General features: G+C 45.2%; 3 protein-coding genes across 4 annotated transcripts in view; 1 reads left to right on the top strand and 2 right to left on the bottom strand.

The window, feature by feature from the left end:
• The window catches only part of LOC119210515 (proline-rich protein 5-like), a 10,913-nt gene extending 1,424 nt beyond the window's left edge, over positions 1–9,489 (top strand). Inside the window, exons 2-10 of one of the 2 annotated variants that reach the window (XM_037460611.2) lie at positions 886–978; positions 3,370–3,555; positions 4,396–4,476; positions 5,085–5,191; positions 5,970–6,061; positions 6,145–6,285; positions 7,595–7,739; positions 7,895–8,188; positions 8,455–9,489. In XM_037460611.2, the coding sequence (XP_037316508.2) occupies positions 953–978; positions 3,370–3,555; positions 4,396–4,476; positions 5,085–5,191; positions 5,970–6,061; positions 6,145–6,285; positions 7,595–7,739; positions 7,895–8,188; positions 8,455–8,750 (1,368 nt within the window). In that variant the 5' untranslated portion in view covers positions 886–952 and the 3' untranslated portion in view covers positions 8,751–9,489. Of the gene's footprint in view, positions 1–885; positions 979–3,369; positions 3,556–4,395; positions 4,477–5,084; positions 5,192–5,969; positions 6,062–6,144; positions 6,286–7,594; positions 7,750–7,894; positions 8,189–8,454 lie in introns of both variants that reach the window. The other variant, XM_037460612.2, reaches the window with a different exon arrangement.
• Positions 9,490–9,696: 207 nt separating this feature from the next.
• On the bottom strand, positions 9,697–15,979 carry napepld (N-acyl phosphatidylethanolamine phospholipase D). Its single transcript, XM_037460606.2, has 10 exons — positions 15,598–15,979; positions 13,455–13,530; positions 12,784–12,897; positions 12,451–12,591; positions 12,040–12,264; positions 11,816–11,919; positions 11,514–11,679; positions 11,246–11,394; positions 11,026–11,140; positions 9,697–10,858 (listed from the first exon to the last, which is right to left on the bottom strand). The coding sequence occupies exons 1-10, from the start codon at positions 15,738–15,740 to the stop codon at positions 10,727–10,729; spliced, it is 1,365 nt and encodes a 454-aa protein (XP_037316503.2). The 5' UTR covers positions 15,741–15,979; the 3' UTR covers positions 9,697–10,726.
• A 191-nt stretch (positions 15,980–16,170) lies between these two features.
• Positions 16,171–18,436, bottom strand: yeats4 (YEATS domain containing 4). Its single transcript, XM_037460613.2, has 7 exons — positions 18,161–18,436; positions 17,868–17,987; positions 17,687–17,753; positions 17,425–17,519; positions 17,182–17,271; positions 16,868–16,955; positions 16,171–16,751 (listed from the first exon to the last, which is right to left on the bottom strand). Exons 1-7 carry the CDS (start codon positions 18,209–18,211, stop codon positions 16,582–16,584), a joined length of 681 nt encoding a protein of 226 aa, XP_037316510.1. The 5' UTR covers positions 18,212–18,436; the 3' UTR covers positions 16,171–16,581.
• Positions 18,437–20,987: the final 2,551 nt, after the last annotated feature.

Here is a 20,987-nt window from a genome sequence, read left to right as displayed (position 1 = left end):
ATCGGTCGACAGAAGTGTGCTTCGGGCAGAAATGACTGACAAAAGTAGATGGGTAACAGGTATTACTATTACTACTATTACTATTACCAGGCAACCGTGAAAAACAAAACCAATGGGGAGGAGACTCGTTCTGTGATTGCACAAGTTTGAGACCATGTGCCATTACCCCAGTTGGCCCTGTACTACAGACCTGCCTGACGCGTGTCATTCTATCCGTGTGCGCGTGTGTGTGTGTGTGTGAGAGATGGAGTGAGTAGAAGGGCATTTGAGTTCGGGGGCAGGATCCGATGTCCGTCTCACCCACTTGGGTGTAATTTGATTACGGTCTCGTTAGCGAGACGCTGAATGGAGACACCCGTCCGTCTGTCTGTCTGAATATCTGTCTGACTCAGTCCTGAAGTATTTGACTCTTGTCATTTTTAATTTATTTATCCATCATCGCGGGAGCATAGTGCCTTTATTTGAGAGTGCCGCCGAGGCTGCACAGACAGGAAATGCAAACGTTAAAGCTGCTTTATGAAGCTGTTTATTCTTAATTCGTATTATTCTGTCATGCAAAAAAGCTTCCACATTTAAGTAATGGACACCTGTCTTATTCAGCTTTCTCATGAGGGTTGTTTACATGAAACATTTAGTGCAAATGTCACTGACGTTTTTTCACAGTGGGCCCGGTTACTGTTGCCGATGACATCGGCGTGTCCGCTCTGCTGAAGTGTCCCCCTGTGTCTTTACCCTCTGTGACGTGTCAAACGTCTCCCAGAAAGACAAATGGCTTCAAGTCAGCAAGCGGCCTCCACAAAAGCCCGTTAAGTTCGTTACTCCCGGCGGCTTTGGTTCTGAATCTGAAGACTTTTTTTTCTCCTCCACTCGTTCCACCTGTTTCAGATGATGATGACGAGTCAGCAGCTGTTGCCGGACGGTCGTTAGGCCCCAGCTGTCCGTCAAGGCCAATATGGAACGTGAGGGCTCATTTAGGAGGTAAGACCACACACATCAGAGAGCTTCTCCTGCTCCTCCAATACTTTTTCTGTTCCTTTTTTTTTTCTCCCTTTGTCACCCCCCCCCGCGTCTTTGGGACACAAAAAGGTAGATGCAAGTGACTCCCACACATTCCTGAATGACCTCATTTGTCCTCTCAGCCATGCAAACATTCCCCTTATCCTCCTTTGTTTCGTAATTAGAGCACAGATTTTGCACCTCCCAGCTCCTTCCTGTTGTATTAGCGCCGCATTCAAATAGCATCCAACTTCCGGGTCACGTTCCCAGCCTTTAATTGACTCATTCCGTCGCACAGGCTCCGTACCTTCTGCTCTCTGCTCTGCAGATGTCGGTAGGTTCATCACTGCACCTTTACTGAGAGGCTCTGGAAATGCACCCTCGCTCGGATGAAAGTTTGTGTGTGTGTGTGTGTGTGTGTGTGTGTTTTGTATCTGAGGCCCAGGCTCCTGTTTCTCACACTGACCTATTTATGTGGAGTTGAACTAAGATCCAGGTTGACAGATGGACCACAACCACCCCCCCCCCCCACACACACACACACACACACTCACACACTCGAGCACACACTTTCTCCCCTCTTCCTCGCCACATACCTTTTTACCTGCTTTTAAATGTCCCATCCTTCCTTTTACATCTCCTTTCAGACCCGTTTCCCCTCGTCATCTTCCTTTTGTCTTAAAATTCAATGAAATGAAATTGGGCACGCATCTTTACAAAGGTTTTGGAAAGAAAGAAGGAGGAATAATTGATTACAGCTTTTAATACATCACCGTTCGGTTCTGGGCCCCACACAGAGAGAAAAAAAGAGGAGGAAGTGAAACGTGTGTCACCTTTAAATCCTTCCTCCCCCCCCCCTTTGGCAGCTCTTGTACCTCAAAGGGCGCCTTTGTTTCGCCCTGACACAAAAGCTCACGTTGCATGGTCACCGAGCGGCACAGACTGGCAAAGGGAGGGAGGGAGGGAGGGAGGGAGGGTGAGAAGAGGGAGAAAAGTAAAAGAAGTAGGTGGGAGGGAAAATGTCAAATAGGGCCTGTGAACGAGAGGACACCCGTGAGGACACAGACACTTGTCCTCTTCCACAACTTCCCCCTTTCTTTTCATGTGTGTGTGTGGGTGCGGGGGTCAGGGGGGGGGGGGGGGGTTGTCTGTTTTAACCTTTTGCAGGAAGTTCTGGTTCAGTATATTTAATTTTGGAGAGAACACTGTTTCGTTACCTGTTTCTGAGTTTATTAAGCAACTTTATACTCCGCTTCGACACCACATTTGTACTTTGTTCGGTAGACTTTGGGGGCTCTCATAAGGCCTTCCGTCATTCACAACCCCAAAATATATCCTCAACTACTTTCTACCTTAGAAACTTTAAATCTGAGGAGCGTGTAATTTAACCTGCACCACCTTGTACGGTTGATGTTTCTCCTGCGTGGACCCATTTATTGATCATTCTTCGCCTCCAACTCCACCTCACCTCACTCTCCTCTCATTTTTCCTTTTCCTGGTGTCTCCTTTCCTCGCTCCCCCCCCCCCCCCCCTCCCTCTTTCTCTCCCCTCTCTGACTTTGCTATGATCCTTTGGCTTCGGTCCTGTCCTCCTCCATCGTTCTCTCCTTCAGCTCCTCTGTCCCTCTTACGTTTCCCTCTCTGCCTTTTCCAGCTTGCTCTTCTCTCGATTTCTACATTTAAATCTTTATCCTTCCGTTTCTGATTTACTCTCCTCCTGAATGTCTCCCGGCACACACTCGTCTCTCTGCTGAGTTGTATATGTTTTAAGCAGTATGGTGCATACTCTTGTGTAAACATCAACAGATGGCTAATAAAAAGTAGTCATCCGTCAATGAAAGGTGCTGTGAGCCAATAACGTCAGGGCAGAGTCAAAGTGTAATGTGTGCATCAGTTATGTCGTCTCTCTGCAGACTTTATGCTTATTTTTTGAGTTCTATAAGTGTTGTTCTATTTTTGAAAATAACATAGCATAACAAAGAAAATATAATGCATTTTTGATAGATTTGGACATTTCTGTGACAGAAAAACCAAAAAAACAACAATCAATTATTAACTATTATTGTCTGGGACTTTTATACTTTATGTACTGTTGCCGGGTTCCACTTGCGTAATTGTAAAGTGGGCGTGGCTCCGCTAGTATCATCCAGTAAAGATAAAGAGGTTTTATTGTCACTGCAGTGACACAATGGAAAGATCTCCTTTAGCCTTCAGCGAAGCAGCAGCAATATCAAACAATATACAGCATAAAAACACACAAAAGGAACATACATATACTGCTAAAGTAACACGATAGGTACAAAAGGTGCAGTGTAAACGTACTGCAGTTTTCTTCTCTTAACTGTTTCTCTCTTTCTGTCTTTTGGATTTCGAGGAGTCTTCAGAACAAGCTGAGGTTGGGTCTCGGCTCTTCCTCCAGCCTCACCGACCTCTCGCAGGCCAAGACCCCCGGTGTCGGAGGAGGGGAAAGGGGCGGGACCACCGGAGGGCCGGCGGACGAGTGCAACAGGCACATAGGGACCCAGCAGAGGAGGGCCGGCGCCAACGCCACTTGGAACGGGTCAGTGTGCGAAGGACCCCGTTCAGGCCCGTCGCTCCTGGATGTTGACACACACACACACACACACACACACACACACACACAAACAGGGACGTGTGCGGGCCTTTTTCCCCAGAATAAACATCGCCGGCGGGGAGCTCCGGCAGCAGCATTGTCCCTGCTGTGAATACAAACTCTTTCTGTGTCTCCCCCCCCCCCGAGGGGCCATCACTCGTCTCTTTTTATCTCCATCCATCGCCCTTTCCTTTAATCTCATTCTCTCTCTCTCTCTCGTTTCTCTGGTTATTTTTATGATGTTTTTTGAGGCACTACAGTGGAGAGTGAAAGCAGAAGTGCTCGGGGGGGGTCGGAGGTGCGTGAACAACATGAGCTGGAGCTGTAGAAAGGGTCCTTGCCCCCACCTTCTTGATGTTTTTTTTATTTATTTATACTTAGATTTTTTCGGTTTCACTGAACAAATAATGCGACAAAACATAGTAAATGACAGGGGAAAAAAAGCAATAATAAATACATAAATAATATTAATATGGGGGTTGGCAATTGCTCTTTATAATTTTGGATCCACTCTTTTGCGTTTTTTTATTCTCCTCTCTGGTTTTATGGTTTGGATTGTGCAGCTTCTTTGTGCAAATTCGCAGCGTTTCTTTCCTGCTATGTGTCCGGCAAATCGACAATGGATCTCACTTTGAAGCAACGGAAATCACTCATTTTGTACGCAGAACTTCACTAGTCATGTGGTTATAATGCATACTGTTGATGGGTGTAATATTAGTCTATTGTCCTACGCTTTAGTCTTAGCGGATATCTGTCCACTAAAAGCTTCTGTGTGCTTCTGCTTAGCATCCACAACGCGGTGATATCAGTGTTCCAGAGGAAGGATCTGGGGGAAAATGAACTCTACACACTGAATGAAGGAGTCAGGTGAGCATTCTCGGCCTCTTTGTGTTCCGCTTGCCCCCCTTTTTTTCGGACTCTCCCGCTGACCTTCACACCAGCACGGCCCAATGTTGAGCTTAATCTGGTTTGTATGTCAGGAAGGAATTGGACTAAATTGTAATGTTGCACCCTGTAATTTCTAACCTTCCCTTACTCCTATACACACAAAATGGCAGCTTCCGCATGCTAAATGTAATCTTTTAATGACACATCAACACATGCCAGTTTGCATCCCCTACACACACACACACTGACTCAAGCTCTCGTAATGAACTTGAACAATATGAACGCTTCGCATTACGGCCAGTAGTCATGGGGAAGATAAGGTAAAGGTCAAAGGTCAATCGTTCCCGGGGGAGGGGGCTGTCAAGCTGATCTCTACCTGTGTTTATCAGTGGAAAATCCTGTCGTTGAAACGTTCTTTGTCTTCAGGGTGAACCACATCTTTTCTCATTTCCTGAGTCTGCTTGTGTTCAAACACAGCAGCGTTGCAGTTGACTAGAACTAAGTGTGTGTGGTTTAAACAATACTGATGGCGTGGGGGTACTGTGTCACAATTATCATCTTGACACAATTTTCTTTTTCTCATACAGGCAGCTGCTGAAGACCGAGCTGGGCTGTTTCTTCACCGAGTACCTTCAGAACCAGCTGCTCACTAAAGGCATGGTGATACTGAGAGACAAGATCCACTTCTACGAAGGCAAGCCAGACCCTGCGCGTGCCGTACGGCGTACGCCACGCGTGACCCCTATCGACCTCCTCACTTTGCCTTGTGCCTTTAGTGAGGAATGTTCACAGAGCCATCGTCATTGAACTAGGTGATTGCGTTGTTAGAACGTCCCTTTATCTCTGCACCATCAGACCCGTGTGATGGATCACACCCACAGAGACGCACACCAGAGCATGAGAACCAGCCATCGAGGATGTGAGAACAAGTCGCTTGAATTTGTTCTCTCTTTTGTGGCGAATGTCTGACCTTTTATGTGAGACACCTCTGACACACAGACTTTCAGGGCTGTCGTCACTGCAAAAGCATGCGAAGTGATGCAGTACGTCACACTACACATAAGATGAGGCGAAAAACACTGCGGTACATGCAGTGACTCACAGACCCATTGTTCTGGCTCCCTCAACCGCAGTGTGCGCGTACTGGTGTGTCTTTCTGTTAGTGTGTGTGTGTGTGTGTGTGTGTGTGTGTGTGTAAGTGATGCACCGACAGACGTATGCTGCAAAATGTGATGTTGCAAGAACATCACGCCATTCTCATGGTTTCAACAAGGCTCTGTCATGCCGACATACATTGTACACACATTTGTACCATGTGCATGACATTAGATCCGATCAAGTCACATGACGCTCTCCGATAACGAGCGTTTGAAAAGCCCCTCCCCCGAAGTTTGACCTAATGCGGCATTCAGGCGGTGACGTCTTTGACTTTGCGGCGGTCTGTTGTTTGTCTTCATGCTTGTGTGCGATAGGTCAGAAGTTGCTGGACTCTCTGGCCGACACGTGGGACTTCTTCTTCTGCGATGTTCTGTCCATGCTGCAGGCCATCTTCTACCCCGTGCAGGTACACACACACACACACACACAACCGGACTCACACGCTTATAGCTCCGCTACACAACTGTGCGTTGACCTGTGTGTCCTCAGGGAAAGGAGCCGTCAGTGCGTCAGATGGCTCTCCTCCACTTCAGGAACATCATAACCCTCAACCTGAAGCTGGACGAAGCTCTGTGTCGTCCCCGAGCCCGAGTTCCCCCTTCAATCATACAGATGCTGCTACTACTACAGGTACACGCACACACACGCACACACACACACACACACACACACACACACATACACACACAGACCAACATCCGCGGCTGCTGCAGGCTGAGGGCGGAGGCTAAGTGGCTACAGATGGAGGATCAGAGGGCACAGAGAGCGAGAGGATCCCACAGGAAGTCATCTCAGAGGAGACCTGTGAGTCTTCCCATGGCCACGCAAGGCCCTCTGCACCCCCGCCTGCATCTGTTTGGGAACGCCGTTTCATTCACACGGGCATAAAACAGTGACGCTCGCTGGTCGTCAGCAAGTCGATCGTCTGAGGGATCTGTTTGGAATAGCGGCCTCATAATCGAAATCTGTACCGGAGCAAAAGGTCAGCGGGATATGTGAATCTCTGTCTTGGGTTACTGGATGAGAGGGCAGACGCCCCATGGGTCCCCCCCCTGTGGACAGCTCGCCTCAATTCGTCACCATTTACCAGAAGCCCGATCTTCAGAGTTTGAAGCTTGAATCGTCGTTTTTTTTGATGGATTAAAGACAGAGGAGGGTGTAGAGAGCGTCAAAAGGACGCAAAAATAGAGAACTGGACTTCATTCATTGTAGTTCTTTTTTCTCCCGTGTCTATGAAAGCGAGGCGTTAAGAGGCGGATACGATTCACCGAATGGTTGCTGCTCGTTTCATCTGTTAATGATTTCCCTTTCGTTCTGTGACGGCGATTTCCCGAAGCCTGCTCTGTTGATGTGGTTCATCTGTGTGCGGTGGGTTAGAGTAGTGGAAAAACCATTGATCTCTTTATTGCGACTCCCCGGGGGCCACAAGGTGTTAATTGTAGAGGCGACACCAACTGTCGTGCAAATAATTTTTAAACGGGACGTTCTCTTTTATTTTTTCGTAGTTATTAAACAGCACAGCTTTAAGTCCCATTTATTGACAGTCATTGTTTTGCCACTGATTTCCTTAAAAAGCATTGTGACATCAAGGGCACAGGGCGTCGTGGGGGGGGGGGGGGGGAGGGACCCGTTGGGGTCGACCCGTGATAGCGGATGCTAATCTAAAACACCGGCTCTCACTTCAGCTGATCTAATCGATATTTTTACAACAAAGAATTGGGCGGCGGATGATGTGAAAGACACAACTGACATCTGTTGTTCACTTTCTGCAGTTGCTAAGTGTCTTATTACATCACAGAAAGTGCACCTTTAACTTTGAGCCTGAGATCTCTTGCAAAGCTTTTAAAGTTTCCATTGCCACATGCCAACAAGCTGCAACTATCCGCCAAATCCAACTAGTGTGTGTGTGTGTGTGTGTGTGTGTGTGTGTCTGATGCAGGGAGTCCATGAATCTAAAGGTGTGACCGATGACTACCTTCGTTTAGAGGCTCTCATCCAGAAGGTGGTCTCTCCCTACCTCGGCACCCATGGGTTGCACTCCAGAGATGGATCTTCCAATTTGCACTGCTCCTCCTGCCTTTTAGGTACGTACATGTGAGTATAAATGTGTTGACAGGCGATAGAGGTGTGCTGGTTGTACAGTAAGTATCCAGTGTGTGCATTTGAACTTTTTTGTTTTCAAAGTAATCCCATTAATGAAGCAATCTTTCTGTGTCTCTCTCTCTCTCTCTCTCTCCAGAAAACCGCTTCCGTCGCTCCTGGCCGTCCAAACCCGGAAACCCGCCCATCCCCAAGAACCCAGTGGTCCGCTCCAAGAGCTACAACGTGCCCATGCTGACCCCTGTGGTGGAGTACGACTCCGACTCTTTCGCGGCAGGGGGCGCCGGCATCAGGCGCCACTCGGTCTCCGAGATGACCTCCTGCCTGGAGGAGAGCAGCTCTTTGGCCGAATCCACACCGGCCGCGCCCAGCGACTGCGGCGGCACCGGCGCGTCCAGCGCAGCGCGCCACGCCGCCTCCGCTGCCCTCTCAGGTACGGTTGCCCTGGTAATAAATGACCCGACAAGGTTGGCAAAGACGCTCTCATTTCTGGAGGGAAAGACTTGTCTCTAAAGGTGTCAAAAAGCTGAAGATTTCAAAAGAAAACGTATCCGGTTCTGTCACAAAACAGTTCTTGTTTATTTATTGCTTAACATCAGAAACGTCTCGTACAAAGAAGCCGTTGCTCCCTAAACAGGAAGGACTGATCCCAGAGAGCTGTGAACGCGTGTGACCCACTGGTGCTTATCCCCTGTGCAGGTCGCGACCCGCCCCAGCCACAGAATCCCTCCCCCTGCCTCCTCCCAGAGCCTTCGCCGGGCGAGGACACGCACCGCTCTGGCTCGCTGGCGTCCGACTCTCCCGCGTCGTCCCGGGCCCAGGACACGGCCTCCGACCCCGGTACGCCGTCCAGCCTTGAGGCGGCGGCGGCGGCGGCGGGCGGCGAGCCCGAGTTTGTGGACGGCATCTTCCTGGACTTCTCTCTGCGTCGCTCCGGAGGGTCGGAGGAGACTCGCACTGACGCAGAGACGCGTGCAGACGATGCTGCGCCGTGACGACATTACCGACACCACCGAGGGACGCTTTAGATTCTTAGGGATCTTTTCAAATGAAATTATTTTTGCAGAAGATGTGGTCGCCGATCCTCGGAAACAAAGTCTGCCTCTCCGGAATGATACAGACTGATCCTAAAGGCACGTGTTGGCAAAATGTTTTATAATTATCTAAGAGTAGGGCTACTGGATCATTTAAGCTGTTGAACTTCTTTTTTAACACTCCTAAAGTTATTTTATTAATAAATTATAAAAATCAGAACTTGAATTCTGTCTCGCACAATATTCAGACCTAATTTGGTTATTTAAAACATTGTCAGATGTTAATCAGGTTTAGATTTAGGTGTTTTAAGCAGAAGCATATTTTATTCAGTCTGAACAGGGACAAAACACCTGGATTTCTTGTTTTCCTTCTTCTCACATCCGGGAGCAGATCACATAAGGCTGCCAACACTGAACTGAATTTATTTATGTTATTATTACAGCCTTTAAATATTTCAGTGTACTGACCAATCATGGAGTCAATTTACATTTCTAAATAGCCCAAATATGCCCAAATGACATCAACAATTTGGAAAAGAACACTGATAACTTAAGTTTTCTCATGCAGAGTAACTGAAGTTTTTGATTCAAACCAATAATATCAAACTATATTTTGCTTTGTTTTTATTAGAAAACCTAGTAGACACAGCAATGTCTTGTCTTTCTCTTTTCTTTATTTACGTTGCATCTAAATACCACAAAAAAACGTGTAGCAAGAAGTGGGAAAAGTAAAAAACAGCCCTTTACGACCTTTTTAGGGAAGTAATTCCTGGCACCTGTGGGCGTGGGGAGGAAGAACAAACAAATGCAGCATTTGTTTGACACTAGTTAAAAGGTAATGTCTGCTTTAAAGACTTATTTCAATCTGTCTGCTGAAGGAGCAGAGCTCTAGCAGAATGCAACGTGGATCGATTTGTGTTTGGATGTGCGGGAGCCCCTCGTCAGCAGGTATGAGTGAAACCACTAACTAACTTAAGGTGGCAGAAGAAAACCTCAAAGCAAATGATGTTGACTTATTTCATAGTATGGCGTGTTGAAAAAAAAGTGAATCAAGGTCATAGAAATAGCATGTCCAAAAACGTGAAAGAACTGAATGTTCAATAAATCAGGCAAAAAATAAATGTATAGTTTAGCTTTCACAAAAAGGACGTACAATGTTGAAAAGGGGTAAAGTAAAGAATGATTTTTTTTTTTAAATAACATATTTTGATCTTGCATGTACTGTGACTTTTGACATAATTGACTCAACATGCAATACTGTGATTTCTTTCACTTTGTAGACTGAAGCTGTGCTTAAGGCTGCATACTGTATGAAATGTTTATAGACAGCAAGAAAGGACATTTGAATTGCAATTCATATTTAATGAATCAGGTCCAAGCCACATTAATTCAGCATTGAGGATAAAACATCCGTTTAACAGTGAGTACTTGAATGAATATTTTTGCTCTGAAGCAAATGCATCTTTTCACTCAGGTTCTACGCAGTGAAAACAATCACCCTAAAAAGTTCTATTTAAGACATGAAGGTGAACCCAGCTCGTCTTCAGTCTTCATCTTACAGCTCTTCATTAATATACAGTGGTTGGGAATTCTGCATCTCATGTAGTTATGGGTGAACATTCAGAAAACTACATTTTTGTATGGTGGTATTGGCTCACACTGATCTAAAAAAACTGTTGTATTAAGTTTAATTTATTCTCAAGATTGTTTACACCAACCGATAGCTTGAGTATGCAGAGTTCTTTGCTTTGTGGTTGAACATTGATCAGTGTTCTGGTAAAAGGAAACAAAGCTTCCTGAAGTGTGGAAATCAGTCTCTAAATATGTTAAAAAAAAATCTTTGTGCTCTACTACAGATACTAACTGTATAAACATTCTTATGGTGGAGATCCAGCATTCATAAAACCTTTTCAGCACTTAAAATGCTGCAGAGGGGGTCAGTCGAACACGTCTCCCTCCTGGGACGCTACAAGGCGAGACTCCCCGTGATGCAGAGTGAAAAAGGAGTCTGGCTTCAGTCCCTTCTGCTCCATGGCCTCTCTGAGACGAACCGGGGGCTCCAGGTAGTACTGGATGAAGAAGGGACGGCACGGCCCAGTCACAAACATTTCCGACAGTAGCTTCAACTTCACACAGATCTTTGTAATCTAATGTAAAATTAGACTGGTTTCTCCGAAGGGAGCAGCGATGCCCTTTAATACAACGTTTCCCGTCTTCATTTAACTGCATTTTGTACCTCATAAGCGAGCGCAAAGGTTCCCCAGTGAATGGCCACAGACTGCTTGGCCTGAAGGTCTTGGTGAATCTGAACAGCCCCTTCTGGGTCTACATGCTGCCCCTGCATCATATCCCTGGGAGAAAAAAAAACTATTATTTTGTCCGTTTTAAAATAAACTTTATGGTGGTTTGTTGAGAGTTAAACTCTTTCAGAATGTACTAGACAGGTTTATGAGCACCTGGGCAGGTACGCGCCGATGGGGATGGCCGCCAGGTCGAAGGGTCCGAAGCGCCGGCCGATCTCGTGGAAGCAAGTGCAGTAGCCCGTATCGCCAGCGAAAAAGAATCGATGCTCCGGACCCAAGATGGACCAGCTGCCCCAAAGAGACTGAGACCACATGATAAAAACAACGCCGAGGATGTACTTGATTGTGTCAAAATAAAACCTGATTTATTGCTGTTGAATAGATTCGCTGACCCTGAAATCCCAGGCAAACGGACGGGTACCTTGTTATCGTCCAGCGCCGTGCGCTTGCTCCAGTGCTGAGAAGGCGTGCAGACGAAGGTAACGTCGTCGTGACCCGGCACGCAGTTCTCCTCCCACCAGTCCAGCTCCATCACATTCTCACAGCCCGCCTTCACCAGCCAGTCCATCAGACCCAGGGGCACAAACCTGTGCGCCCAACACGTCTTGTTGCAGTTATGTTCCGACCGGTTTTACTTAAAACACACACACACACACACACACACTATACGGTTTAATAGCTGGGGCAAAACATTTGAGGGTTTTTTCTGAAGAGCACACTCGCCAGCGCAGCTCCCCTCCAAAGCGTTCATTGAGGCCGGCCACGGAGCCAACATCCAGATGGTCATAATGAGAATGACTGATGACCACAGCGTCGATCCTGGGCAGCTGTTGGCAGCAACAAAAAAACAAAACCATGGTAATGATGGTAGCAGCCAAAAGAAGAAGAAAAAACACCCACAAGGCCATGGATAAATACTGCTAAAAACAAGAAAAAAGGTACCACACCTGTTCCACGGTGCACGGGGGACCTCTGTACCTTTTGGGCCCCATGAACTGGAGCGGCGAGGCCCTCTGGCTAAACATCGGGTCCGTCAGAATATTGAGCCCGTCCATTTCAACCAGAACCGTGGCGTGACCCAGCCAGGTCACCCTCAGACCCGGACCGGAGTCAGAAAGGTCCGGGGAGAGGACGAAGTACGGTTCCATCACTGGCAGCTCGGCGTCCAGAGCCTTCGCCCAGAGGGACGAGAGGGACGAGTATCGGACGTATGAAACACAGACAGTTTGACACGATGCTAATGCTACAGTGCTGCTCGTCTCTACACAGGAAATAACATCATTATTGTTGCTGCTTACAGAAACAAAGCCGGAAACATAGTTAATGGCTAGACCACTTCACTTTAAAAGAGAACACACCTCTTTACTAGTTGGTATATTGCTGTGGTTTTTATCCAGTAACAGGAATCTGAGCAGGGTGGTGTAGGAAGGGAACCGCCATGTGGGCCAGGGGTTGGTCCAGCGGCCATGTTTGTCCCGGCAGGACTTTGTTACTTCCTCCTAGAATCCAAAGTGACCTTTTAGTATATTTTTTCATGCTGAAAGAAACAAACAGTGAGCTGAATGTGGAGGGAAAGGCATTATGGGAATGATGATGATGATTCAGGGGAAGGCTGACGAGTTGATGTGTGCTTAAGTAGAAGACGGGGTATTGGGGGTCGGGGGGGGGGATTGTGGGAAGTGAAGTCTTACCTCCAGCCGGTAGTCCAAGCGGAAGCTCTTGCGGGAGGAGCGGGAGGAGCTGCTCTTCCTCGGCGTCCGAGCATCCACGTCTCCACCCTCGGCCCCTCTCGGCACGCCACCCTCCTCGAGTACAGGTACGGACAGTTAAAGACAAGGATCTCAAATGGAGCCAAAGATACATCTTTTATTGCATGCATTTCATCCTAGTTAAAAGGTTTCATGATATATCAATATTAACAATATACAGCTTGATAATATTGTGTTGATTATCCAGTGACCCTTCATTCGCTTTTTCAACAGTTAAGGTTACGGATAGTAACTAATCACCAATAGTATGCTCGCATTTGCCAAAGAAAAAAAAGAAAATGAACAATATAAATTTGACAGCTTTATTTTCTTTTCAAATGTCTGTCCCGTTAGTGATTTGGAAATCGTTGGGTCACAATAATCATTTGCTCGGGGTCACTGTAATGGCCAACGGAGTCGTCCTCAAGGTTATTGGTTGCTGCTACATCAAATGTCTCCAGTGAAAACGGTACTTTTCTCCAGCAAAATGAACTGAAATGGTTTAGAAACACGCATTTCCTTCACCCTGTAAAATGTAATATCGGACCACATATATATTCCATGTTTGAATTAACCACATAATGGCTGTGAATCGATGGCTTGAGGCTGCTTACCTCCACCAGGCCATTTCTCTCCTCCAGAGCTGCTCTGCCTGAAGGTGATCGCTTCTCCATGAGCTCACCACCACACCTACCACGCACACAGTCAGAACCAGTTCTTTACTGAGTGATGTCACATGCGTTGCTTAAAAAGCTGCTTAAGAAGCAGCTGAGGACAGCATTGATTCAAACAACAACAGAGAACATCTTCCATAGTAACAGAGTGAAACCAGAGCAGTTTGCATATGACACAAAACAATCACACACACATCTTAGTTGAGGGGTGTAGGAGAAGAAACACCTACATTTGCAAGGTGACGGCTCCTACACCCCCCCACCGAAGCCAGCAAGTCTAACCACAGCCCTTCATTATCTGCAGCAATCACAGCGTGGCACACACCCTCACTAACTACTAGCCACCGGTAAAGGCCTCCTTTGCCATCCCATATTGATTGAAGATAATTGTAAGATCCAATTTCCTTGGCGGCATTGGCTTTTGTTGAGGGGCTCAACAGATGGATGCTCTGTTGGTCTAAAAGAAACACAGCCCCCACAGCGCTCTCGTCCCCTCTGGGGAACCCCCCACACAATGAAGCCGCGGCGTGCTGATGATGCACTCGGCCTTCGTGGGTAGACTTTTAAATGCACAAAAAACACACAGACCCTCTCTCCCCGGGACGACAATGGCGCTCTGACAGCCAAACAAAGATCTGTGGAGCCATGCCAGCGTGCCTGATGTGACACAAGCACCTCGTCCAGCCAGAGCTTCTCTCTCCTCCTGCACTCAGGTTGAAAAGCATTTCAGAGTTATTGCAAGAGAACCACAGCACATATCATGCACCATTTGTGCAGGACACTTCATTGCTGATTACCTCAGCCTTGCCTGGATCAGATTTGACAGAGGTGTCACTCAGACTGATGCAACCAAATTGGTGTTACTGTCGTCATCATCATCATCAAGTGTGAACATGAAAGCGTGTAGTTGTGAAAAGTGCCCGAACCGTTCGATAAGAGAAACAACCGTGTTGATCACAAACCTGGCTGCACATCATCCTCTCACACGATGCAAACAGGAAATGGAGTAAAGCTCGCTAAGTCACGCAACAGATTTTTTTTTTTTTTGCAGGGGGAACCAGCCGAGTGAAACGTTTCCATTGGGGGGGGGGGGGTAAAACTAGTGATACAATGTAACAGATTAAAAGAAACGCCGGCCATCGCGCGACGTCCTCATCGACAAAGCAAAGGCGGTGACTGTGCACCCTGCAGACTTACCTGGGGAACTTGAACGCAACAGAACCGGGTTGCCTTTCTTAGCGGGGAGACATGTTTGTTGGGTTGTTTGTTGCGTTTACGTTCGCCGTAGTACTCCCGTCAATGCGCGCTGGGGCACATTATGTGTCCGAGGCGGGGTGCATTGGCCCGGTGTTTTCCTTTCGGGTCACGCGAGAGCGGGATGAAAACACCACGGCGACGGGAAACGCGGCGGTGCGAGGTGTCTTTCGGAAGGTAAGACGTGGAGTTTGCACGCAGGACGACGCGGAGAATCATTAGTCGGCACCAGCTCGGTCTCTGTGACGTAGGTGCAAAGCCCTCGGATCACGTGACCCCCGAAAAAAACCCCGGTAAGACAGCGGGCTGTTTCTAGAAATAACCAACGTAGAGACAAGGGTGAAAAGATAAGATTTTTATTTATATATGTACAAGATTGATCTTCAAGGTAAGCTTATTATTATCTATAATAACAATGTTCATATCAATTTAATTTGAGCAATCATTATCCATTTTCTTATTAGCTTATTAAATTGTTGTTTATTCATTAAACTTAAAATCCAACTACTAAAAGCCAAATTTGGAGCCTTTGGTATATAACATTTACCATTTTGAACCCAAAAAAGTTAACATTGGAACGTGATCCCTTTCAATCAAATCCACGACAGTAGAATTCTGTCATCTACACCATTGATCATCTACACCATGATCATTAACGTATGTTAACGTAAGTTCAGTGCTCAAACTGAAAAACCAACGTAACATGAATATACTTTTTTTTTTTTTTTTGTTAGTACCTACAAGAGGATTTATAATCCAGTCTCGGGCCCACATTCATGCTAAAGGCTTAAGCCGAACGCAGTAAGTGCAAATGAACCGACGGGCCCACCTTGAGCTGCTGCTCCTGATGAAGGACACCTGGGCCCAGAGGAAGCCTCGCGCGCTCACAGCATTCAGTCGCTCCTTGGATTTACTGAACTTACGCCCAAACGCCAGAAACAAGTGTAACTGCCTGCACAACACGGTTTCCATTTTAGCCCTTTGTATTGGAGCATATTGGCTTTGGAGTTTATGTTAAGAACAGTCCGAGAACACAAAGGAGCATTTGTGTGCAGCTTAAGAAAAGTTGTTGAGTGACCGGATAGTTAGTTTGAACTTCCTGCGAGATGCGTTCAAAGACTTAGGGAAATCTCACAAGTCACACCTCGGCATAAACATTTTTAAAAATTAGGAATTTTTTATCATTACAAAACATAAAAGCACAAATCTGTTGGTGTTCAAAAGTTTCTTTGTACATATATTCTGGAAGTAGTCCAAGAAAATATACATGAGTATGTTTATCTGAATTAATTTCTAAGGGGATGATTTCATAGTCTTTGCAGGGAGAAACTTACTGAAGTCTTACTGCATATTGACTATGCATCAACATTACTTAAATCTTAATAAAGGGTCAAAATTCACAAATAAAAAACAGATTTTTGTTTTATGAATCAACCCTCATCAAACCCCAAAGGTTACAACACAAGAGACATTTACAGACAATAATGAAAACCTGTTGACTTTATATAGAAAACTGAAAGATCAGTAAAAAACCAACAACCCCAGAAATAAGCTAATCACATCCAGAACTGTTCACACCAATGTGGTGACCTCATTGGGAATACTTAACCATCCTGATGGCCAGCTGATGCGACAATGTTTGGGTTGAAAAACAATACCATAAAAAGGTAGAAGCCAGAAAACCTGGTGACCTGCTAGGGAATCATTCTGATGTCTTATTTGAGCTTTATGATATTGTGTTATTGAAAAATAAAAAAAAGAATGAAAACTATGTTGTTTTTTTAAAACCACAATGTGTGCGTCCGTCCTTGTCTCAGTGGTCCTTGTGGTCTCCGTCTTCCTCCAGTTTCCTGATCTCTGCCTTCAGGTGGTTGATGTTTTCTCTGCTGGCTTTTAGTTTGTCCTTCAGCTCAGTGATCTCCTGGCTGGTTCTCTTCTTTGCTGCCTCCATTTTCTCCTTTGTCCTCTGTTCCAGCTCAATGACTGCAAACACACAACGTAATAAACATAATTTCAGTTACTTCAAACAATGTCAATGTTGCTCTTCTGAACAGATACAGGACATGTATTTTCCTCTTAAGCTGTACAAAAATACATACATTCGGTCTCATGCTTGTATGCCCCCAGCGTAAGTTGTCTCGATGTGGTCAGAAGCTGCTGCATCATGGCCGTAGGATCCTGGAAGATCTGAAACATTACAAAGAAAAACAGTCCGCTGTATCACTCCCAGCTCCACACAATTCTAAAATTTATACAAAAATACTAATGTGATGATGTTGTTTTGAAAGCTTAATGTGTGTGGAAACCTTTGATGATTCACACAACCTATTTAGGCGATAATACTAATACTGAAAGACCAGGGGATGCAGTTGATTAACTGTGGTCATAAGCTACAGAAAGCTAACAGAAGTACCATTTCATCATAGAACTCAGAGACAACCGTCTTCTTGGGTATTGCACTGGAGTCTGACTGGAACAGCTTCAACAGATGGTACAGAGTCACCTGAGGCACAGGTAGAAAAAGATAAGCACGCAAACACAGAAGTACAGCTAGAAATTCTTGTATTGCACTGAATACTAAATACTAAATATTATCATGTAAGTATTGGGTGCCAAGGTGCAAAGTAGCGTGAGAAGTTATTCGTTAGGCTCTCACAGGTCTCTCGTTGGGGTCAATGAAGAAGATCTTGACGATGATCTCAAACTCCCCCCAGCCGGTCTCTGTGATCTCATACGGAGGCTTGGTCACCACTGGAGGGAAGAGAAACAAAAGGGGGCCACTGTACGCCTGTCTTTACGCTTACATGATGTGCCACTGTGCCCATCCTTATTAGCATACGCCTCTTACTTTCATTGAATGTCACATCAATAAGCGCAATCCACAGGAGGCAACAGAACGTGACAAATGTGTTACTCACCTCTCAGAGGGTTACCATAGCTCTCGTGAAGCTTGAACTGGATCTTCTTCACATAAGCAGACATATCCTGGAAGAGCAATTCATTAAAAAAAAAGAAAACATGACAATATAATTGGTATCATCAACATGAATGGCAGTGTTGCATATACGATGCATACGCGTTGTGATCCGGATGTCTAACCTCATTTCTGTAAGGCTTGACGTAGACGGACCACTGGTGTGTGTGTCCGTCCTCCTCTCTCTTTTTCCCGAAGTAACGGGCAACGTTCCCGAACACAATGGGCTTCACGATGGTTATCCCCTGCGGAGGGAGGGAGGGCGGGCGGTTAAGTGTTCAAGTACTTTTAGTTACACGATAATACAAAACAACAAAGATAAAGAATATGTGTGGGTGACGTTATTTCATCTCTTAAGCAGCGGTATTGATGGTTGGCAAGTTGAAATTTTGCGTAGTACGAGGCTTCGTGACGTTACCTTAACTCGCCCCCCGGAATCTGGACCAAATTCAGTCATCTTTTTGAACATAGTACGGGAGAGAGATGGTGCACTCTAAAGGACCCTTCTTGTTCCACCGCGTGTGTCCTCATTGAATAAACCTGCCATTCGAGCACATAAAGAATACCTCTTGTTTCAAACGGTCGCCCAAACAAGAGCCGGAAGTGACAAGTGCAACGCGTTAGACTGCCCGGCGGGAAAGCAACACTGAGACATGAAGGTTCCGGCTGATGGATGACGCGTCGGACGAGTATTGCAGTTACGTAATACGGCTGTGTGAGTTTGTACCATACCCCGACGGCTCTAAAATATTGCAAACGACATGACAGCTTTGATTAAATCCGTCCTCACTTAAAATAAGCATCTGTACCCCTGATTCAAGTTACTTACAATTGAATACAACCCTGAATAAGTCCTTCGTGTTACATCTGAGCTTGAAATTTTTTTTTAATTATCAGCTTGAAATATAACTTTTGTTTATATGTGCAAAATAATGTGTCACTAGTTGATAATTGAAAAATAGGTTTGCACTGCTGTAATAAATATAACCTGATCAGAGGCATTTTATGAGCTGAACATGGAATAGGAAAGAATCTATTCACATTTTTGCACACATTTCCTAGTACTTTTAAATACAAACTAAAAAACCTCTAAAAAGCATCTTCCTCCAATGGATGAATCACGTATAAAAGGAAAACCACAAAACCAAACGTAGTTCAGAAATGTTTTATTTTTAAGTGCAAAATACCACTTGAAGACCATTGGGTCAGGTCATTTCCCAGACCAGGAAGGTGTAGCTAAAACAAGACATAGCTGGCAGTAGTACAGCCCTTACTGTAATCTAGAGGGGATATTTAATTTAGGAACCCAGGTTACAATAATAACAGAACCTCAATGTATCACGTAGCCCTGCTCTTCACTGGGCGAGTCTTTCAAGTATAACCGGTAATAAAGAAGGGAGTTATGTTTCCACCCAGTTAAACCTTTCAGTTTGGGTTATATATAGATTTCTTCAAGCATTTCCATTATCTGTTACAGTCCAAAAAGTAGCTGTAATTCAGGAAGCGGCCATTAGAAAAAATTCCTTACCATTCCAACGTAAGAAAAACACTAGAAAAAGACGCTCTACAGCTACGTGTGTGGGATAAAGTCTCGATACAGCAGTCAGCCAGACAATTGGCCGTCCGTGGTGACGGGGACCTGAAAACACTTACCTCCAGCGCTGTGGAGAGAGGTCAGCACAAGGCAAACACAAAAGGGGTTTGGTGCAGTATAGAAAAGCATAGCGACCAATCAAAACCTCAGCGTAGGACAATGAGGGGGGCCTTTAGTGTAAAACACTCCAAGTGCTGCGGCATCAAACCATTATAGGTGTAACTGAAGAGGCATTAATCACATTTTTTTTTTAAAACCCTCGGGGGTCAAAATGTCCCACTGTTTCACATTGTTCTGTTGTACAAAAACCCAATTTACAATGCTTCATTACTCTTTTACAGAGTTCACAAAGTTACGGGAGCAAATGGATTAATATCAGAGAATATATAACACTCTCTTTAAAGTCAAGGGTTAAAAAGATACATACAAGGAGCATCCGTGAGGTTTTCAAAATTGTTTGGATGCCTTCACAGTCCGATTAACATCTTTTCATCAGAGTTCAGTGTGACTCCTGCAGCTACCACGGCAACTAGCGACAGTATTTACAATCAACAAAACCTGGGAACATGTCACATCTGAGGGGATGGTTATGGATTTGGAACGAGGTGGGGGGGGGGGGAGACAAAAGACAATCATTTGGACATGTGAACAAATGACCTAAGAGGAATTTAGACAGTTGTGGACCACATACACATTAGCAGTTTTTGCTTACGTGTCATCGGTGCGGCCACAATCCCCCACTGCCCTTTTCTACCAGCACATCTTGACCTCATATATGATGTAAATGAATACATCAGATAGTATCAAACAGACAAGGGCTCATTTCACAAAACAATCATTTTAAATGCCACAAACTAAAAGTTCTGTATGAAACGTGTGAAGAGTGTCGATAAAAAAGGCATGACATGGGCAAGGGGAGTAAGCAGGCGTTGCCTTCCGTATGACAAAGTTAAAGTTATGGCGCATATCACATATCAAACAAACTGCTTGCGAAGAACCAGTTCCACTAGAGTGTTTTCCGTATGTTGCGTCAAAGTATCACATCTACGATGTTGCCAGGGAAATTGTGTTTACACTAACATACACAAACAGGTACGGTGTGGGAGACGGGAGGAAAACAAAAAAGAGGCAATCATTTTCTTTAAAGATCAAATCACAAAATGAGATTGATGTAAATATAAAGAACGACCAATTCCATTAAGATTGAACTACAACTGCAGCTTGAGTTAACACGGACTACTGAATATTAAAAGGAGTAAATTTCACATTCACAGAACAAAGATAAGTTATTTTGGATTGGAAGGATTATTGGCGATAGCCATTCAGTGTGTTACACACAACAAAAAGCCCTTTGTACACAGTATTCTTTTGGATTGTGTGTAAAGCTGCTGGTACATGTTGCCCTTCAACTTGGTTACGGTTTGACATCACCTTCAATTGATGCACATTGCAAAAAAGTACATTCATTGAAATTGTCTTACCTTGTTAACGTTTTATCCATTTGAATAAAATAAAACAAAAATACCTTTAAACCATAAAACTGATAATACTGGTAAAAAAAGAAAATCTTAGCGCATACAAATTCAATATGAAAAACGATCTAAAACACACATTTAATGTAAATGAGCCAAACAGAGGAATTCACCAAATG

The sequence above is a fragment of the Pungitius pungitius genome, chromosome 2 (assembly GCF_949316345.1).
Source record: "Pungitius pungitius chromosome 2, fPunPun2.1, whole genome shotgun sequence".
NCBI classification, from domain to species: Eukaryota; Metazoa; Chordata; class Actinopteri; order Perciformes; family Gasterosteidae; genus Pungitius; species Pungitius pungitius.
The sequence above is the reverse complement of the archived record's forward strand: the minus strand, read 5'-3'. Positions and strand labels throughout refer to the sequence as shown.

Bases quoted from the DNA above. Each gene is read 5' to 3' on its own strand.
- napepld (XM_037460606.2), bottom strand. From the start codon at position 15,740: ATGGAAACCGTGTTGTGCAGGCAGTTACACTTGTTTCTGGCGTTTGGG. The intron at 13,531-15,597 runs GTGGGCCCGTCG...TGTGCGTGGTAG, and splicing joins ATCAGGAGCAGCAGCTCAAG to GTGTGGTGGTGAGCTCATGG. The intron at 10,859-11,025 runs GTACAAAATGCA...TTCTTCATCCAG, and splicing joins CCTTTGCGCTCGCTTATGAG to TACTACCTGGAGCCCCCGGT.
- yeats4 (XM_037460613.2), bottom strand. From the start codon at position 18,211: ATGTTCAAAAAGATGACTGAATTTGGTCCAGATTCCGGGGGGCGAGTT. The intron at 17,988-18,160 runs GTAACGTCACGA...CTCCCTCCGCAG, and splicing joins ATTCCGGGGGGCGAGTTAAG to GGGATAACCATCGTGAAGCC. The intron at 16,956-17,181 runs GTACTTCTGTTA...GTAATGTTTCAG, and splicing joins CTGAGTTCTATGATGAAATG to ATCTTCCAGGATCCTACGGC.